Below are 19,001 nucleotides of genomic sequence, written 5' to 3'. Positions count from 1 at the left end.
CAGTTCTGAGGTCTCTACACCGGCTCCCTGTCTCTCAGAGAACTGATTTAAAAATACTGCTGCTGGTTTACAAAGCACTAAATGGTTCAGGGCCAAAATACATGTCTGATCTTCAGCTGTGTTCTGAACCATCCAGACCTCTCAGGTCATCTGGATCAGGTCTGCTTAGTGTCCCCAGAGTCACAACTAAACATGCAGAAGCAGCGTTCAGTTTTTATGCACCAAATATCTGGAACAAGCTCCCAGAAACCTGCAGGACCGCTTCAACTCTGACTCTTATACTGCACTATAACTTTTACTCTTGTGTGTTATTCTCTATTCTATCTTTTATTTTTAGCTTGTTTTTACTTTCTAATCTTTAATGTTTTTATAACTGTTTTAATTATGTCTTAATGTTATTTTGCACTTTGTCCTAATGTTCTTGAATGTTTGTGTAAAGCACTTTGAATTGCTCTGTTGCTGAAATGTGCTCTACAGATAAAGCTGCCTTGCCTTCAGTTATCAGTGAAGAATCCCAGGTTTGCCCAAATAATTAGGCTCTTCCTGCTCTTTAGTTTAACATCTACAGGTCAGAGACACGTTCATTTAGTCTCTGTGACTATGTAGTGAATACTCAGGCAACATTCAGACGGTTGTAGTCAGCCACTGGAATCACACAAAGACACACACATTTGTAATTTTGGCCAATTTATTGAAAAGCAAAACAGTACAAAAAGGAGTAAAACAGCAGAGCAACTTCATTCACGTTCATCTAGTTCACCCAGGGGTCAGCAACCTTTACTATCAAAGGAAACACAGACTGTTAAGTCTAATGCAGTGAGGACACAAGTCCAAAAGAGACGCAGGACATTTGGCTGGAAGCTCCTGCTGGAATATATTCAGCAGATGCAGTGAGCTTCTTCTGAAAATGTCTTTCAATATTACTGTTTTATTGTTGAATCTGTCCGCGCACTATTAAATTACTCAGAGACTTTTCCTTTTTTGGATTTGGAATCGACAGCGAGCCTATTGAGCTATTAAGGTTCGGCAAAATTAGAGGATAAGGCGCCGGGCCGAAGACACACATACATAGGCTATGACGCACGTTTTAGTTGATTGAAGTGATGACAATTTTTATTCATATATTTTTTACAATTAGAGAATGTAAGACACACTTTAGGTCTACAACAATGACGTTAAAAAATATTAATTCTTCCATATATATATTTTGTTGTCAAAGCCACTGGAGAGGGGCTAAAGAGCCGCAGGTTGCTGACCGCTGACTTAACTCAACACAAGACGTGATTTTGAGCATCGCTGTTTATATTTACAACAACATTTCTATCAGTGTGCTGAGAAGCTCCAAACATCCCACAACCCTTTTAGAAGCTCAGCTAACATTACAATATATTAATGTGTCAAAACAGATCAACAGATATTATGAAACAACAACACACTCCTGATTAATTAAGAAAAACCTCAAATACATGGATTATTATTTGCTTTGGAAAAACAAGATCTTCAAAATGTATCAGTTTATAAAGGGGCTGTTTGTAACTTCTTACACGTATAAATAATTGCGGGTCATTGTCCCATTCGCGCTCGCGTGTGTCTACGCTGTTCAGACTCAGACTCCAACACAAACTACACGGAGTTGTATCTAGTGAAGCCCGTCTGTTAAACAGTGTTGGCCGCGGTCGGAGACCGTCGCTTTGGTCTCTTAATCTAGTGGTCTGGTAAAATAATGTAAATTAAAATGATCATTTCCCTGCAGACCATACAGATTAATGACCCAAACTGTGCTCTCCAGGGCCCTGGTCTGTACTATGTGGATGACAACGGGACACGTCTGTCTGGCCGTATGTTCTCTACCGGCTGCGGCAACAGTTACGCCTACGGCGTGGTGAACAGCGGTTACCGGGAGGACATGACGGTGGAGGAGGCGTACGAACTGGGCCGCCGGGGCATCGCTCACGCTACGCACAGGGACACCTACTCTGGAGGGTCGGTCAACAGTGAGTATACTCTGAGAATGCTCCTCGGATTTGTTTTTTTGATTTAGCATTTAAGCATATCTTTTGTCTCTGTTTAAGACATTCTGTTTGGCCGCACCATCGGTATGGTTACAGTGGGTCTCTTAGGTCCAGACTGACATCTTAATAACTATTGGATGGATCCTACTGATTTGATTGACTTTCCCTCGAGCTCCACTGTGAGGTTCACATTTTGGTTTTCAGTTAAATATCTCAACAACTCTTAGGATGGACTACGATGACATTTGGTTCAGACATTCATGTCCCCGTCAGGTTGAATTATCACTTTGGTGATTCTCTGACTTTTCATCCGCCACCATCATCAAACCTTCAAAACTAATGACATTCCCATCATCCTCAACTGCTCTTTTACTAGCAAGGACCACACCACCAACAAGATGAGTTTAACGATTTATTAAAGAAAGACATGACTGATGTGTAAGACTTAAACTGCCTGTAGCTCATCCGCTTTGCCGAATGCGTTGTCGGGAAGCTTCGACAGGGAATCAGCCGTAGCACCCGGACACGACGAAGCATAGACTGAATGTTGTACAGTCATGAAATGTATAACGCTGGAGTATTAGGGCCACATTGAGGGAAAAAATAAATCTGAGAGAATAAAGTCATAATATTACGAGAATAAAAGTTGTAAAATAATGAGAATAAAGTCATAATATTATAAAGTAGTAGTTTTACATGTTATTTTAGAGGGGAAATAGAGCAGCGTGTGTGAAAATGAGGAACGTGGAGCATCTTGTGAAGTTCTACTTTAGAAATAGTATGACTTTACCTTCCATCCGTCCCTCCTTCCGTACTTCCGCCCGTTCGCGTGTCACACTTTAGTTTCCGGAGCAGAACTCAGAAACAATTTAACTTTGGAACTTCAACTTTGGTCTGATGGTTGACAGTTTGGTCTAGTTGTTTCGTTTGCGGGTTAGAAGTCCAGGGTGCCCATTAGTTAATTAGTTAATGCTCATTAATTCCATTAGTTCCAAAAGGGCAGAACCTTTGGCCCTGCTTTAGTAGGGGTCAAGCAGTGTGCGGGGGTATGTAAACCATGCTCACTTTGGCCACTTTTCCCTCAATGTGGCCCTAATACTCCGTCGTACTGTGAGCACTTGAAAAGGGTAAATTGGGACTTTTGTCTTTATGTGTTTATATGTATATTTGTGTGAACATGTGTGAATGTGTGTACTCATCTGTGTGTGTGTGTGTGTGTGTGTGTGTGTGTGTGTGTGTGTGTGTGTGTGTGTGTGTGTGTGTGTGTCTAGTGTACCACATGCAGGAGGACGGCTGGATAAAGGTGTGTAAGGATGACGTATCAGAGTTGATCCACCGCTACAGGAAGGGAATGTTCTGAGTTTGACCCCTGAACCCAGATCAACCTCAGCACTCTGATTACGGAGTGTCCAAGATGATGCAACGTTTTTTCATAGTTGATTTTAGAAATGAATGACCCCACTTTGTCTCCCAGCAGAGTGTGTGGTCCATTTCTGATTTTGAATCAATGAAATATCAGAACATGAAATGCTAAAGAACCGTTTCTTTCCGGGACAGACGAACCTAAACTTTGCAGAATCAAACTGTTATTAGATCGTTAACATCTTTGTTTGGTTATTGTTCTTTAAATATGATGTAATGCAGGTAACTGTGTATGTTGATTCTTACATGGTTCAGTGTATTGTTTTGTGGTTTTGTTAAAACAATCTCAGCAACACAACACACAGCTCCAAATAAAGACGTTTGTTCAGCCCACTGCTCTGTCCTGTAATGATTAACCTGAACTGATACGTCCTGCTGCTGTTTGATATAAAGTGGACAGGATTCATGATGATGATGCAGCATGCTGTATGATATATGTAGTAAAATATGTTGACATGATGTGGGTGTTAAATATAAATAATATTCCTTGTTTACTGTCAACCACATAGTTATTCAATATCGTGTCATCACATTTTCAACGTGAGGTAAATCTATGTGTTTTTTTTATATATCTTATTTTTATATTTATGGGAGAAACATTCTCGATGCATCGTCTGATCGTTACAGACTTTGTTTTTATCATCGCTGGGCGTCTGGTGAAATGTGACCGCAAACATACAGGAAGTGCCAAACCTCATTTCCATGACTAAACCTGTTGGGGGAGATTTCTAAAGCTGTCATATTTCTGATAACTGATGTTACAGTATCCTACTAACATATCCATATTAATAATGAACTGTGTTATATCACTTCGGTATATTTAAGTATGGTTTATTATATAATTTATAGTTTAAAGTATAATACAGGTAGGTAATGCAACACAAAAAAAATATAAATTTTGACAAAATAGCTCATCTGTTTCCGTGCAGAACTCAGACACACAGGTTTTACCCGTGGAGGTATATAAGTATAAGTACTTCATCTGTTTGTGAAGTTAACCTTTGGAGGTCACAGAGGGCTAGCAGTTAATGATATGACTTTAAAAAAAATATATATTAAAAACCAAAGGCTGCACAAAATGTTATCACAGCTATTTTTAATGACATAAAGTATGTACTTTGGGTATTTATTACTGTAGGTACAGTATAACCTACAGCACATTACATCTAGTTAGAGAGATACTGAGGAGCCACAGAATTTCCTGACTGTTGTAATGTCATCAGTTGCCGGACAGATTTCAGTGCAACAGGTTTTTACAGGGGAATACCAGAGCAGCGTGCAGCCGGAAGAATAGCTGAGTGGAGTGGATCTGCCAAGTCTATCAATAAAAGAATATATACCGTATATATACAGTCTATACTGTATTTATATATACATACAAATAACATGTTAAGACCTTTCTTATTAGAGAAAGCAGAAAACCACACGAGAGAGAGAGAGAGAATGTAAAAGGTGGTCAAACTAAATCATCTCATTTGTTTTCTTGTCGTGTGAAAAGTGAAATCCTCCTTCCTCTTCCTGCTCTTTAGTTTAACATCTACAGGTCAGAGACACGTTCATTTAGTCTCTGTGACTATATAGTGAATACTATTCAGATAAGTGTAGCTATAATCAGCCACTGGAATCACACAAAGACACACACATTTGGAATTTTGGCCAATTTATTGAAAAGCAAAACAGTACAAAGGAGTAAAATAGCAGAACAACTTCATTCACGTTCATCTAGTTCACCCAGGGGTCAGCAACCTTTACTAGCAAAGGTAACACAGACTGTTAAGTCTAATGCAGTGAGGACACAAGTCCAAAAGAGACGCAGGACATTTGGCTGGAAGCTCCTGCTGGAATATATTCAGCAGATGCAGTGAGCTTCTTCTGAAAATGTCTTTCAATATTACTGTTTTATTGTTGAATCTGTCCGCGCACTATTAAATTACTCAGAGACTTTTCTTCTTTGGGATTTGGAATCGACAGCGAGCCTATTGAGCTATTAAGGTTCAGCAAAATTAGAGGATAAGGCGCCGGGCCGAAGACATACATACATAGGACATGACGCACGTTTTAGTTGATTGAAGTGATGACAATTTTGATTCAGTGTATAGGCTACATATTTTCTTTTTTACAATTGGAGAATGTAGGACACACTTTAGGTCTACAACAATGATGTTAAAAAATAACTGTTATTCATTTCCATATATATATTTTCGTTGTCAAAGCCACTGGAGAGGGGCTAAAGAGCCGCAGGTTGCTGACCGCTGACTTAACCCAACACAAGACGTGATTTTGAGCATCGCTGTTTATATTTACAACAACATTTCTATCAGTGTGCTGAGAAGCTCCAAACATCCCACAACCCTTTAGAAGCTCAGCTAACATTAAAATATATTAATGTGTCAAAACAGATCAACAGATATTATGAAACAACAACACACTCCTGATTAATTAAGAAAAACCTCAAATACATGGATTATTATTTGCTTTGGAAAAACAAGATCTTCAAAATGTATCAGTTTTTAAAGGGACTGTTTGTAACTTCTTACACGTATTGACACGTTTTGAGCGATGCTCCTTCATGTCTATGTAGAGCGAGCACAAGCGCGAGCAAAAGGGCGCGGACTTTCGTTGACTTAACGGCCACAGGTGTCGCTGTTAACAAGACATTTCTGATTCTTACAAACACTCCCTTTAAAGAAATAATCAAACTAACTATTTACACAACTGGATAATAAATGTTGAACTGATGTTTCTATTGTGTGTGTGTGTGTGTGTGTGTGCATAGGGGATCATCACTGGATGCTGCTGATTGATTAGCAGTATTGACTATCTATTATCTCAAGGTACATATCATCATATTGACAGACCTGAGTGTACGTGGATGTGTGTGTGTGTCTATCATAGAAATATTTCTATGGTGTCTATATCTGTAAATTAACGTTTGTGTTACCACTAAGCAGAAAACCCCAACAGCAGAAGCATCAAACTGTAACTATGGTGGATTTATTGTTTAGTCTTTATTATGTATGAAGAGTTCTGTGATGCTTTCATTGTTTTACTTCTCTCCAAAAATAATCATCCTCATTTGATTTACCAACATTTAAACAAATATTTTATCAGAGGAAATGACACTTTTTTTTTTTAATGAAACTAAATGATCCAAATAATTTAATGTCTCCATTTATGTTGGATAATATTTGTAATTTTTTTTCTACTTAGTTTTCTTTGTATTCTAATCAATGAGCATCTACAAATAAATTCCCAACCCTGATTCCACCAGTTTATGATATGAATGAAGAATAACCAATGAATTCCCAGTTGACGGAGGAGAATGTGGCACCGCTCCTTGATCCAGTGCAGAATGTATCCATAAACCTAAAGAGGCAGAAAGAAAATAAAAATATGTAAAATAGAAAACAAAACTATTGACCATAAATGTTTGGAGAGTTCAGTTCAACAAAAGCACATATTTACAGCATCATGCAGACCTCAGATATCCATGATTCAGTCATTGAAGTGTTAACATGTTGTTAGTATAAATCGTTTATTCTAATTTGGTTCGACACCATTTTAATAAATTGGTGTCTCTGTTTTTCTAAAGGTTAATATTTGAGTTTTTAATCTACAGACAGTTTATCTGAGCTGCTGATGTGAAGCTTTCTGAAAGCATCTCCGTCTTTCTCTTAATAATCTCACTTCACGTCATATTAAACAGTTTCACCTTCGTTGTGGAAAAACTCAAAGATGTTCTTTCCAGCTACAACGTGTCACAGAAGTTTTACAGCGGATAAAGAAACAATCACAGAAGCTCCTTCTGCACATAGTTTAAGGCAGCTTTGTTGAACAACAGGTGTGAATGCTTCATGTCCCATATGAAGCAACTCACTGTGTGCAGGCTGGTGTGTTCATCATTTAGGATCCTGGATTCAGTTCCTCCAAGACCTCAGCGTTGTTTACAGCTGTAAGGTCAGAAACACATTGTTAGCCCTCAGCAAACACTGCAGGAAGAAGTCCTTCAGCACAAAATACACTAACTCTTTTAATCTACAGAGATTCAGCTCAGAGGAAATAGAATAAAAACAAGTTGTACTTACGAGATGGAGGGCGTTTGGCTGAAATCAAAAGACAAGACTAATTATTGATGTTGTCACAGTTGAAGATGTCAGACTTTGTCTCCTTTAATGTTTCCAGTGATGACCCGCTCTTCTACTCACTGAAACTCATAAATAAATCCCTTCTACCTTTTGTTTGACATCATTTATCTTCCATCACCTCTCCCTTACATCATCATGCTATAGTCATATTATCATCAAACTGTGGCTCTGAGCCTTACAGCACTGACTGCTGGTTCAAACACATTTAGATGTGCTGGGAAGTGAAATTAGTTTGGATAAAAGCATCAACTTAAAAGTCTAAAATCAAAACGGAGAGGAAAAGACATGAGACGATGTTTCTGTTTGGGTTTCTCACCGTTCTTCTTTTTATAAATGACGACTCCAACCACAGCGATGAGGACGAGAGCAAGAACAACCACTGCAGCGATGATGGGGACGGTCATGTCAGTGGGCTTCTCTGTTGAGCACAAAACAACAACAAATAGTCACAACCCGAACACATGAAGCAGGCACCTCTAATCTCTGAATTGTCGCTAAACATTAAAACAGTTACACAAGGCTTTTAACATCTAAAATCTAAAATTAATTTACAAAGGTGACAGTGAACTAAATGTGTGTTTGCCATCTCCATCACTCCTGATCTCAGTCTCACCTCTGTTGGTCCTGACTTTGTCCAGTCTGGTGACGAGGTCTTCCACACCAGAGAGCTGAAACACACAGGCGTACCTCCTCCAGTCTTCAGGTGGGACTGATGAAAGTTTCAGGTCAGCACTCATCTGGAAGGTTCCATCGTGGTTGGGGAGGATCTCTCCGAGGTCCACGTCCTCATGAAGATCCTCTCCATCTTTCCTCCAGAACAGTGTGGCTCTGTCAGGGTAGAAACCTGTAGCGTGGCAGCTGACTGGAGAGGAGGGAGTCTTCTGGAGGAGAGACACTGAGGGAAGCTCTGGAGAGTAAAGACAACAGTATTATTATTTACTGCATATTAATATTAGCATTCCTGTTTGATGTGTTTTAAATGCCTTCGTAACACATAGGGGAGAGCGGGGTCGGTTGGGACAGGGGGACAGTAGGGACAGAGACTTTTTAAATATAAGGTGTTAATATTTAGACTGCATTTATTCAATTTAAATTATATTTGTTTAGTCCAGAACAAGATGTCCCAACCGTCACGGGAAGGCAGAAATTGGGGAAAATGCACTCCTTGTACATTTATCTAAATTGTGTCTTTCACGTTCGGGTTTAGCTCTAAAAATAACTAGATATAAATTGTTAGCAGACACCTGTATCTGTTCAGGGATCAAACTATTCTCATTACTGGTCAGGTAGTCTGTGAGCAATGGAACGTTATTTGGTGTCGATACCAAAGTGTGAGAGAGGTGAGAGGAAATGAAAGAAAGAGAAATGTGTGTAAAGAGAGACGCAGTGGGTCTCTGTATGTTGGTGACATGTACTGTAATGTTACTGTTGCTTAGAAACAGAGGAGACATATGAAGATTGTTCAGGTCATGTGATTCTACCTGTTCTCAGCAGAACGCTCCTCCCATAGTTCACATACTTCTTCAGATAATCAGGACAGATCTGGGTAAAGTAGTGTTTGTCCTGTGCTATCTTAGCTTTGTTATTTTCCCACTTGTGTTTGGTGATGACAGCCTGTTGTTTTGGAGCGACCCATGTCTCTGTCTCCAGGTCAAATGATATGAAGTCTTCTCCATCATAACCCCACTGATCATAACCTTTAACCTCCTCAGTCACATCGTCCCATTCACAGCCGTACATGTTTTGGTAAATGTGGACATCTGAGAGAGAGAGACAGAGACAGCATTAAACCAGAGTGAGATCACAGCCCAGTCATCTATTATCAGTTGATATCACATCTTTACCACAGAGACACACTGATCCACAGACACCAAGACAGAGGATCTACACCTCCTGCTGTTATTGGCTCCATGAAAGACACTTACAGCCAATCATCATGTGGACAGTGTGGACGTCTTGGAGAGAGACAGAGAGGCAGAGACTGCTGGGAAACAGAGTGACATCCTAACACAGTTCAGATCCTCTTTTTACCACAGAGACACAGTGCCTCCACTGAGACCAACAGTTTCTCTCCACTGCTGAAGGTGCTGTGGCTTCATGTGAGCTGCAGGAACAGAGTCCTGACTAGCAGACTCACATTAAACCTGATCCTGGACTGAACCTTACACCCACTGAGACCCTGCAGCCAGTGGATCAGTCCAACAACATCCTCTTCCTGTGAGAAACTCCAGACCAGACTGTCCTGAGGCTGCTCTAGAAGCTTCCACTGAAGGACACTTTCAGTCCAGGATGAGTCACTAGACTCCAGCTGCTCAGCCAGGACAGCACTGTGTTACTACAACTGGTCACAATAAGGCAGAGACCATCAGGACCATTATGGAGACTGGGAGGCAGTCTGTGTGTCCTGATTGGTCCATCCATCAGTCAGTCATTCAAGACAACCAACAGCTGTTTCCAGCTGCAGATGTTGTCTTGATGCTGCCTGCTGGGATGGACCAACACACTGTGGTCAGTACAGTAGAGTTAATCTAATCTAATCTGGAGTTCTACTGTATAGTTAGGGCTGAAACTCATTATTCTTTTCATCATCAATTATTATTGGATTAATAGATTAAACATTTACTTATTTTAAAATGTCAGAAAATAGTGAAGATGCCCGTCACAAGTTCTCAGAGTCTAAAGTGAAATCTTCAAATTGATTCTTTTGTCTGAACAACACTGAACAGGATTTAATATAAAATGATATTAAACAGAGAAAAGCAGCAAATCCTCATATTGAGAAACCTGAACTAGAACATGTTTGATAAATTAAAAATGAAATACTGTATCATAGACACACTGTGGTCATGTAAAGGTAATCTAATCTAATCTGTAGTTTTAACATATATTTAAGGATAAAAGTTATTATTGTTGTGATTATTGATTATGTCATGACTATGAATAAATCAATAAATTGTTTACACTATAAAATGTCAAGAATTATAATTAAATTAAAAATATTATTAAATGATAAAAGTGTTATTAAAACCTCCTGCTACTCCTCTCATATGAGGACCCAGCAGAAGCAGCCTGCGGCCCGTTTACAGTCCTGCTCCGTACTTTAAGAAACCAGCAGGCAGTAATGTTCCTCTATCAGCTGTGGGTTGTAAAACTGTTGTGATAAACAGGTTCCTGCAGCAGAGTTCTTATGGACCAACTCACTGTGGGCAGTTCAGTAGACTGATTCTGATCTAATCTAGTGGAGACAAAGGGTTCATCATCTCTGCTGGTTATTATGGGATGGACAGAAACACTGTGTGTGTGGTAACATCTGTTCACTAAAATACAGGATGAAAATATAACAACATTTTATCAGTAGAAAGTGAAACATGAACAAACCTCCAGTTTGGTTCAAGCGCTGCTTTACAACTTCAAGGTTGGATTTGAAGACCTGCTGTTGACCCTTACAGACCTCAGTCTGTCTCTCCCAGTACTGAGGATCCTTCTCTATGACTTTGTTCATCCAGTCCTGTTTGGGTTCTGCTCTCCTGGTGTTACTGTCACAGTTATCTATCTGAACTTCATCAACCAACCCAACAGACACAAACTCTGGGAAGTTTTGGACTCCAGTAGACGCAGTGAAGAAATACTTCAGAGAGTGAGTCACTGGAAGAGAAAGTTAACGTCATGATTTCAGTTTTTATATCATACTTTTATAAATCACTGAACAACGTTATTTCTCTGAACACAGAATCAAAAATAACTACAAGACATCCTAATAATCTCTGTGTAGTCAATAAATATCTAAATATATTTAGTTCCAGACACTCTTTAATATTTCTGATGATTTAGTCTTGAAAACTGTTTTAATTCTGAAATAAAATATAAAAGGAGTCTCATATTTAGGTCATACAGTTGTGTAGCTGACATTCATTGATAGAAAGCAGTTTGTAAAAACAGACATCATTTATTGATTTATTTGTATCTAGTGCTGGATATCTCAATGTGAAGAGAAAGTCCAGTTTAGTTTCCAGTTAGTGGAGTCATTTATTCTTCAGGATGCATCATTAGTAGTTCACACTCCTCATTATCACATTAGTTTGAAGTCTGAAATCACAAACCTCTGACCAAAACAGAAACGCTGCATGTGATTCATATTTCATCTTCTATATTCAACACATTCAAACTTTTTAGATTTGAAAATCTGGATTTCTTAATTCATGTAAATGGAAGAATTATATTTCAGTTTGACTCCCAGTATGTTTGATAACCAATATTTAGTGTTAAACTAAATCCTCTGAATGAAAAACGTTAACAGACACAGCTTTATATTTAAGAAAGTTCTCTGAAGTGACGTTTTGATTTCTCATTTAGTCGTTCTGTACAGTTTCTATTAGTATCAGTTATATGCTGGATTAAGATCAGATTTATTATGAACTCTAATATCCTGTTAAAACATTCCCTCCACCATCAACTGATGTTGATTCACACTTTGTCCTGATTCTACTGTCCTCTACTGTCCCCTACTGTCCCCTACTGTCCTCTACTGTCCCCTACTGTCCCCTACTGTCCTCTACTGTCCTCTACTGTCCCCTACTGTCCTCCACTGTCCTCTACTGTCCCCTACTGTCCTCTACTGTCCCCTACTGTCCTCTACTGTCCTCTACTGTCCTCTGTTGTCGTCTGTTGTCCTCTACTATCCTTAGCTGTCCTCTACTGTCCTCTGCTGTCCTCTCCTGTCCTCTACTGTCCTCTCCTGTCTGAATGCATCTAGCTCATATTTCTGTGTTAAGCTGAACTTTAAATATTCTGCACTGAAAGATGTTTAACAAATCTGTCCAAGAATAAATGTGATTCTGTTAATACATCAAATCCTTAAACAGCATCGCCCGACCGATGCTGGATTTTTGAGGCCGACACTGATATCAATATTCAACATATGGGCCGACAGTATTTTGAATAGAGACACAGAACATAAACAGACAAACTTGATACAGATTCCTTAGTTGTTGTTGTTTTGTGACCAGTAGAACTCAGTGGGACATTTCACAGTTTACAAATGAACTGGTGCTCTCTGGAGGACAAACTATGTGATGGAGACACTGTTTATGAATGAGCTCAAACTCAGTTTGGCATTTCTGCACTTCAGTTTCTTGTTACTTATCAGCCGATATATACACCGATACCATATATCTGCAATAAGCTGATATCAGCAAATAATATGGAGGTGTGATTTATCAGTGTAGCTCTACTAAACAGCATGATATAGTACAGTCAATGGAACTATCAGTGTGATGTCATCTGACCCAACCAACACAACTCAGTATGGAGGTACTACGTTAAAGCATTATTAGATAGAATAATATACTATATGAAATATTATATCACTGAAGAAAATAAATAGATGATGATATGAATGTTCAGTAGGTTGTTATTGATTATGTGTGTTTTTCTGTGTTGTCTAATTATTCTCTAAATATCATTTATTTATATCTTTTCCTATGCAAAATGTTAAATTAATTAATCTGTATGTATGTTTTATTTTATTAATTATGTGTTTGCTGGCTTTTTTATTCTTTATTTATTTATTTATATTTTATCTTTGTTTTATTTATTTATTTATTTAATTTATTTTTGCTTTTGGTTATTTACATTATTTTATGTATTTATTTAAAATCTTAATTTTGAACCATCATTCCCTGTGTAGATATATTATTATACGTTATTTTTCCTTCCAACATGCGCAGCAGCTTCATTCTGACCATTAGAAAACTCCACATTGGCTGTGCGTCATGACTCATCATGAGTTACTAGGTGAGATTGAACAACACAGGTTTTCAGTGGGAAGTGACACTATATATTGACAGAAAAACTACAGAACAGGAGACAAACAGCAGCACATAATGTATATAAAGTCATAAATATGACTTCATAATATGACAGTTGTGGGACAGGTGTTTGGACCCATAAAATACTTCATACATTTTATTAAAAATTATGTAATTAATGTCATCTGAAGAAAAAAAAAACATTATTTTATATATATATATAGATATATATATAATTTTAGAACCCAATAAATAATTTAGTTCAATCTCTTAAAACTGCAGGTGGAATAGAGGTATTTTTTTTAATAAGCACTAATTAAAATAGAAAACAATGATATGAAGGCATTAGGAAGAAATTGATTTATAAAGTCGTGAAAAATTGGAATGATAAAATGAAACACCTGTGAGATATGACAAACAGTTTAATGTGAGGCTACAACCTTTCAGGAGTAGAATCCCGTCTGTGAGAACAGAGGTCAGATGAGGACAAGTAAAACAGAAACAATGAATGGACCAGAACACTCACACATACAGTCTACACATACAAACTGTGTTTTACCGACCAGCACTCTATTTAATACAACACATCAAGGTCATGGCCCTCATATCCAGAGAGCAATGCTTGGGTGTTTTTATGTGCTTTTAACATGCAACTTTTTAAAGAAAATGATAAATACAACTCATTTCCTTTTGATATATTCACCAGATACAAGGGTTATTTTCCTTTAGGTGCAGTTTCTTGTAGATTTAAAGCCAATTGTTCACACTTTATGTATGACTTTTCAGTCTCACATCATTGAAGTTTTACTGATGATCATGTTTGATGTTGTTTCTTCAACACCAGAGGAATGTGGCAAAACGAAGAAGACAAGAAGCTGCGATGGCCTGGCAGGGACCAAAATAACAACCATGTTACTGTGTATGCCACAATATGCAGATCATGCTGGATCTCTGTCACAACAACACAGAAACGAAACCTAACAGACGCATCAGGGGATTTACGAGAAATGCTCCAGAGGGTTGTGCTGTTTCTGGCCAGTGGAGGAGCTCTAACCCCGTTACTGAGTCCTGAAAAGGCCTCATAGCCTACCAGAAATAAAAAACAGCAGGGTTCAGCAGAGAGACATTAAAAAGGAGTTAATCAAGTTGCATTGTGGGTAGGTTCATTAGGACTCACTGCTTCTGCCTGTTCCAGATCATTAGTGTTATCTGGAGAGTTTCATGTCTGTGTTTATAAAACAAATCAAAACATATTGTCATATCTTCTATTCTTGATCTATTTTACATTTCCTTTGGTTAAAATAATTATGTCTCTGTGATAGAAATCAAATATTGACGCCCACAGATACAATATTCATATTATTGTAGCTACAGTCACAGATGTGTGAGCATATATATGGAATCACAAAAAGACAGAACTTTGGAATATTGGGGATTTTATTGAAAAGCAAAACAGTACAAAAGGAGTGAAACAGCAGAGCAACTTCATTCAACGTTCATCTACTTAACCCAACACAAGACGGGATTTTGAGCATCGCTGTTCAATTTCTTTACGTTTATAAAACTAAGAGAGAAATCGTCTCTTGTCCCAAAAATACTAGCAGGAAATATTTACAAGAACATTTCTATCAGTGTGCTGAGAAGCTTCAAACATCCCACAACCCTTTAGAAGATCAGCTAAAAATAGAATATATTAATGTGTCAAAACAGATCAACAGATGTTACAGTATCCTACTAACATATCCATATGTATACTGAACTGTGTTATATCACTTAATAGTACTTTAGTATATTTAAATAGGGTTTATTATAGTTTAAAGTATAATACAGGTAGGTAATGCAACACGAACAAATATACATTTTGACACAATAGCTCATCTGTTTCCGTGCAGAACTCAGACACACAGGTTTTACCCGTGGAGGTATATAAGTGTTAATGAAAATAGGTCAATCATCTATGAGGATCTGTTTGTGAAGTTAACCTTTGGAGGTCACAGAGGGCTAGCAGTTAATGATATGACTTTAAAAAAAATATATATTAAAAACCAAAGGCTGCACAAAATGTTGTTATCACAGCTATATTAATGACATAAAGTATGTATTTGGGGTATTTATTACTGTAGATACAGTATAACCTACAGCACATTGCATCTAGTTAGAAAGATACTGAGGAGCCACAGAATATCCTGACTGTTGTAATGTCATCAGTTGCCGGGTAGATTTCAGTGCAACAGGTTTTAACAGGGGAATACCAGTGCAGCGTGCAGCCGGAAGAATAGCTGAGTGGAGTGGATCTGCCAAGTCAATCAATAAAAGAATATATACCGTATATATACAGTCTATACTGTATTTATATATATACATACAAATAACATGTTAAGACCTTTCTTATTAGAGAAAGCAGAAAACCACACAAGAGAGAGAGAGAGAATGTAAAAGGTGGTCAAACTAAATCATCTCATTTGTTTTCTTGTCATGTGAAAAGTAAAATTCTCCCTTCAGTTAAAAAGTTTCAGTTCTGCCTTCAGTTAATGTTAAAAAGCTCGGACCAAGCCAGAACTCTTGGTGTAGTCATGGACTCTGACCTGAGTTTTAACAGCCACATTAAGACAATTACAAAGACAGCCTTCTATCACCTGAAGAATAGAGCAAGAATTAGAGGACTGATGTCTCAGCAGGATTTAGAAAAACTAGTCCATGCATTTATCTTCAGTCGACCTGACGACTGTAACGGCGTCTTTACTGGTCTTCCTAAAATATCCATCAGACAGCTGCAGCTGATTCAGAACGCTGCTGCTAGAGTCCTCACTAAGACCAAGAAAGTGGATCACATCAGTCCAGTTCTGAGGTCTCTACACCGGCTCCCTGTCTCTCAGAGAACTGATTTCAAAATACTGCTGCTGGTTTACAAAGCACTAAATGGTTTAGGGCCAAAATACAGTTCTGATCTTCTGCTGTGTTCTGAACCATCCAGACCTCTCAGGTCATCTGGATCAGGTCTGCTTAGTGTCCCCAGAGTCACAACTAAACATGCAGAAGCAGCGCTCAGTTTTTATGCACCAAATATCTGGAACAAGCTCCCAGAAACCTGCAGGACCGCTTCAACTCTGAGTTCTTTAAAATCACAGCTTTAAACTTTCCTGTTTGCTGCTGCCTTTAATTAAACCAGATAATGATCTTATACTGCACTATAACTTTTACTCTTGTGTGTTATTCTCTATTTTAGCTTCTATTCTAGCTTTTATTTTTAGCTTGTTTTTATTTTCTAATCTTTAATGTTTTAATGTTTTTATAACTGTTTTAATTATGTCTTAATGTTCTTTTGCACTTTGTCACAATGTTCTTGAATGTTTGTGTAAAGCACTTTGAATTGCTCTGTTGCTGAAATGTGCTCTACAGATAAAGCTGCCTTGCCTTCAGTTATCTGTGAAGAATCCCAGGTTTGCCCAAATAATTAGTCTCTTCCTGCTCTTTAGTTTAACATCTACAGGTCAGAGACACGTTCATTTAGTCTCTGTGACTATATAGTGAATACTATTCAGATAAGTGTAGCTACAGTAAGCCACTGGAATCACACAAAGACACACACATTTGTAATTTTGGTCAATTTATTGAAAAGCAAAACAGTACAAAAGGAGTAAAACAGCAGAGCAACTTCATTCACGTTCATCTAGTTCACCCAGGGGTCAGCAACCTTTACTATCAACATTGTTTTGGCCAAAAAAAATGAAAGAACTCTGTCTGGAGCCGCAAAACATATTTGAGCCTCATGATGAAGGAAACACCGACTGTTACGTCTAATGCAGTGAGGACACAAGTCTAAAAGAGACGCAGGCCATTTGGCTGGAAGCTCCTGCTGGAATATATTCAGCAGATGCAGTGAGCTTCTTCTGAAAATGTCTTTCAATATTACTGTTTTATTGTTGAATCTGTTCGTGCACTATTAAATTACTCAGAGACTTTTCTTCTTTGGGATTTGGAATCGACAGCGAGCCTATTGAGCTATTAAGGTTCAGCAAAATTAGAGGATAAGGCGCCGGGCCGAAGACATACATACATAGGCTATGACGCACGTTTTAGTTGATTGAAGTGATGACAATTTTGATTCAGTGTATAGGCTACATATTTATTTATTTTTACAATTGGAGAATGTAAAACACACTTTAGGTCTACAACAATGATGTTAAAAAATAACTGTTATTCATTTCCATATATATATATTTTGTTGTCAAAGCCACTGGAGAGGGGCTAAAGAGACGCAGGTTGCTGACCGCTGACTTAACCCAACTCAAGACGTGATTTTGAGCATCGCTGTTTATATTTACAAGAACATTTCTATCAGTGTGCTGAGAAGCTCCAAACATCCCACAACCCTTTTAGAAGATCAGCTAACATTACAATATATTAATGTGTCAAAACAGATCAACAGATATTATGAAACAACAACACACTCCTGATTAATTAAGAAAAACCTCAAATACATGAATTATTATTTGCTTTGGAAAAACAAGATCTTCAAAATGTATCAGTTTATAAAGGGACTGTTTGTAACTTCTTACACGTATAAATCATTGAGGGTCGGTGTCCCATTCGCGCTCGCGTGTGTCTACGCTGTTCAGAATCAGACTCCAACACAAACTACACGGAGTTGTATCTAGAGAAGTCCGTCTGTTAAACAGTGTTGGCCGCGGTCGGAGGACGCGGGGGAGACCGTAGCGTTGGTCTCCAGGACCGGAGTCTCTGCTGTACTCTGCTCCTCTGCTCCTCTGCCTGCCTTCACTCACACACCGCACTCGTTCTCTCTCTCTCTCTCCACCTCTCACGTGCATGCTGCTCACTCCACACTGCAGAAGAGTTAGTTTAGCTCTGAGAATATCTAGTGAATGTACAGTGGACGTTTGTGCAGAAATAACTGCTGCAGCTCCTCCAGACCAACAGAGGTTTCCCGTGTCTTGTGAAGTGACGGGGCTCCGCAGAGAGAAACGTTATCGTCTCCGACCAAAACTCCGGTGTCTCCCCTGTTCCCTCCGGCCGCGGAGTTGTTAGCTGACGTGTGTCGCCTCACTGTTTTGAGCGATGCTCGTTCATGTCTATGTAGAGCGAACACAAGCGCGAGTTCGAGCAACAGGGCGCAGACTTTAGTTGACTTAACGGCCACAGGTGTCGCTGTTAACAAGACATTTCTGATTCTTACAAACAGTCCCTTTAAAGAAATAATCAAACAAACTATTTACACAACTGGATAATAAATGTTGAACTGATGTTTCTATTGTGTGTGTGTGTGTGTGTGTGTGTGTGTGTGTGTGCATAGGGGATCATCACTGGATGCTGCTGATTGATTAGCAGTATTGACTATCTGTTATCTCAAGGTATATATCATCATATTGACAGACCTGAGTGTACGTGGATGTGTGTGTGTGTCTATCATAGAAATATTTCTATGGTGTCTATATCTGTAAATTAACGTTTGTGTTACCACTAAGCAGAAAACCCCAACAGCAGAAGCATCAAACTGTAACTATGGTGGATTTATTGTTTAGTCTTTATTATGTATGAAGAGTTCTGTGATGCTTTCATTGTTTTACTTCTCTCCAAAAATAATCATCCTCATTTGA

At 38.4% G+C, this 19,001-nt stretch overlaps 1 protein-coding gene, 1 long non-coding RNA gene and 1 pseudogene across 4 annotated transcripts in view; 2 read left to right on the top strand and 1 right to left on the bottom strand.

Moving 5' to 3' along the window:
- Positions 1-19,001, top strand: part of psmb8a (proteasome 20S subunit beta 8A) — a 52,802-nt gene that overhangs the window by 18,287 nt on the left and 15,514 nt on the right. Inside the window, exons 5-7 of one of the 3 annotated variants that reach the window (XR_005210251.1) lie at positions 1,790-1,994; positions 3,284-3,445; positions 13,537-13,557. The exons of 1 other annotated variant lie outside the window; for it this stretch is intronic. Coding sequence is in view for 1 of the 2 variants with exons in the window: in XM_037794734.1 (XP_037650662.1) it covers positions 1,790-1,994; positions 3,284-3,372 (294 nt within the window). In the remaining variant the exon portion in view is untranslated. Of the gene's footprint in view, positions 1-1,789; positions 1,995-3,283; positions 3,768-13,536; positions 13,558-19,001 lie in introns of those variants that run through there. One more of the 3 variants, XM_037794734.1, reaches the window with a different exon arrangement.
- On the bottom strand, positions 5,490-11,262 carry LOC119503127 (annotated as a pseudogene).
- Positions 6,002-18,970, top strand: LOC119503170. Its single transcript, XR_005210257.1, has 2 exons — positions 6,002-6,071; positions 18,547-18,970. It is a non-coding gene; the product is annotated as an uncharacterized LOC119503170 (long non-coding RNA).

This window comes from Sebastes umbrosus, chromosome 15 (genome assembly GCF_015220745.1).
Source record: "Sebastes umbrosus isolate fSebUmb1 chromosome 15, fSebUmb1.pri, whole genome shotgun sequence".
Taxonomy (NCBI): domain Eukaryota; kingdom Metazoa; phylum Chordata; class Actinopteri; order Perciformes; family Sebastidae; genus Sebastes; species Sebastes umbrosus.
This window is presented reverse-complemented; position numbering and strand designations above follow the sequence as displayed.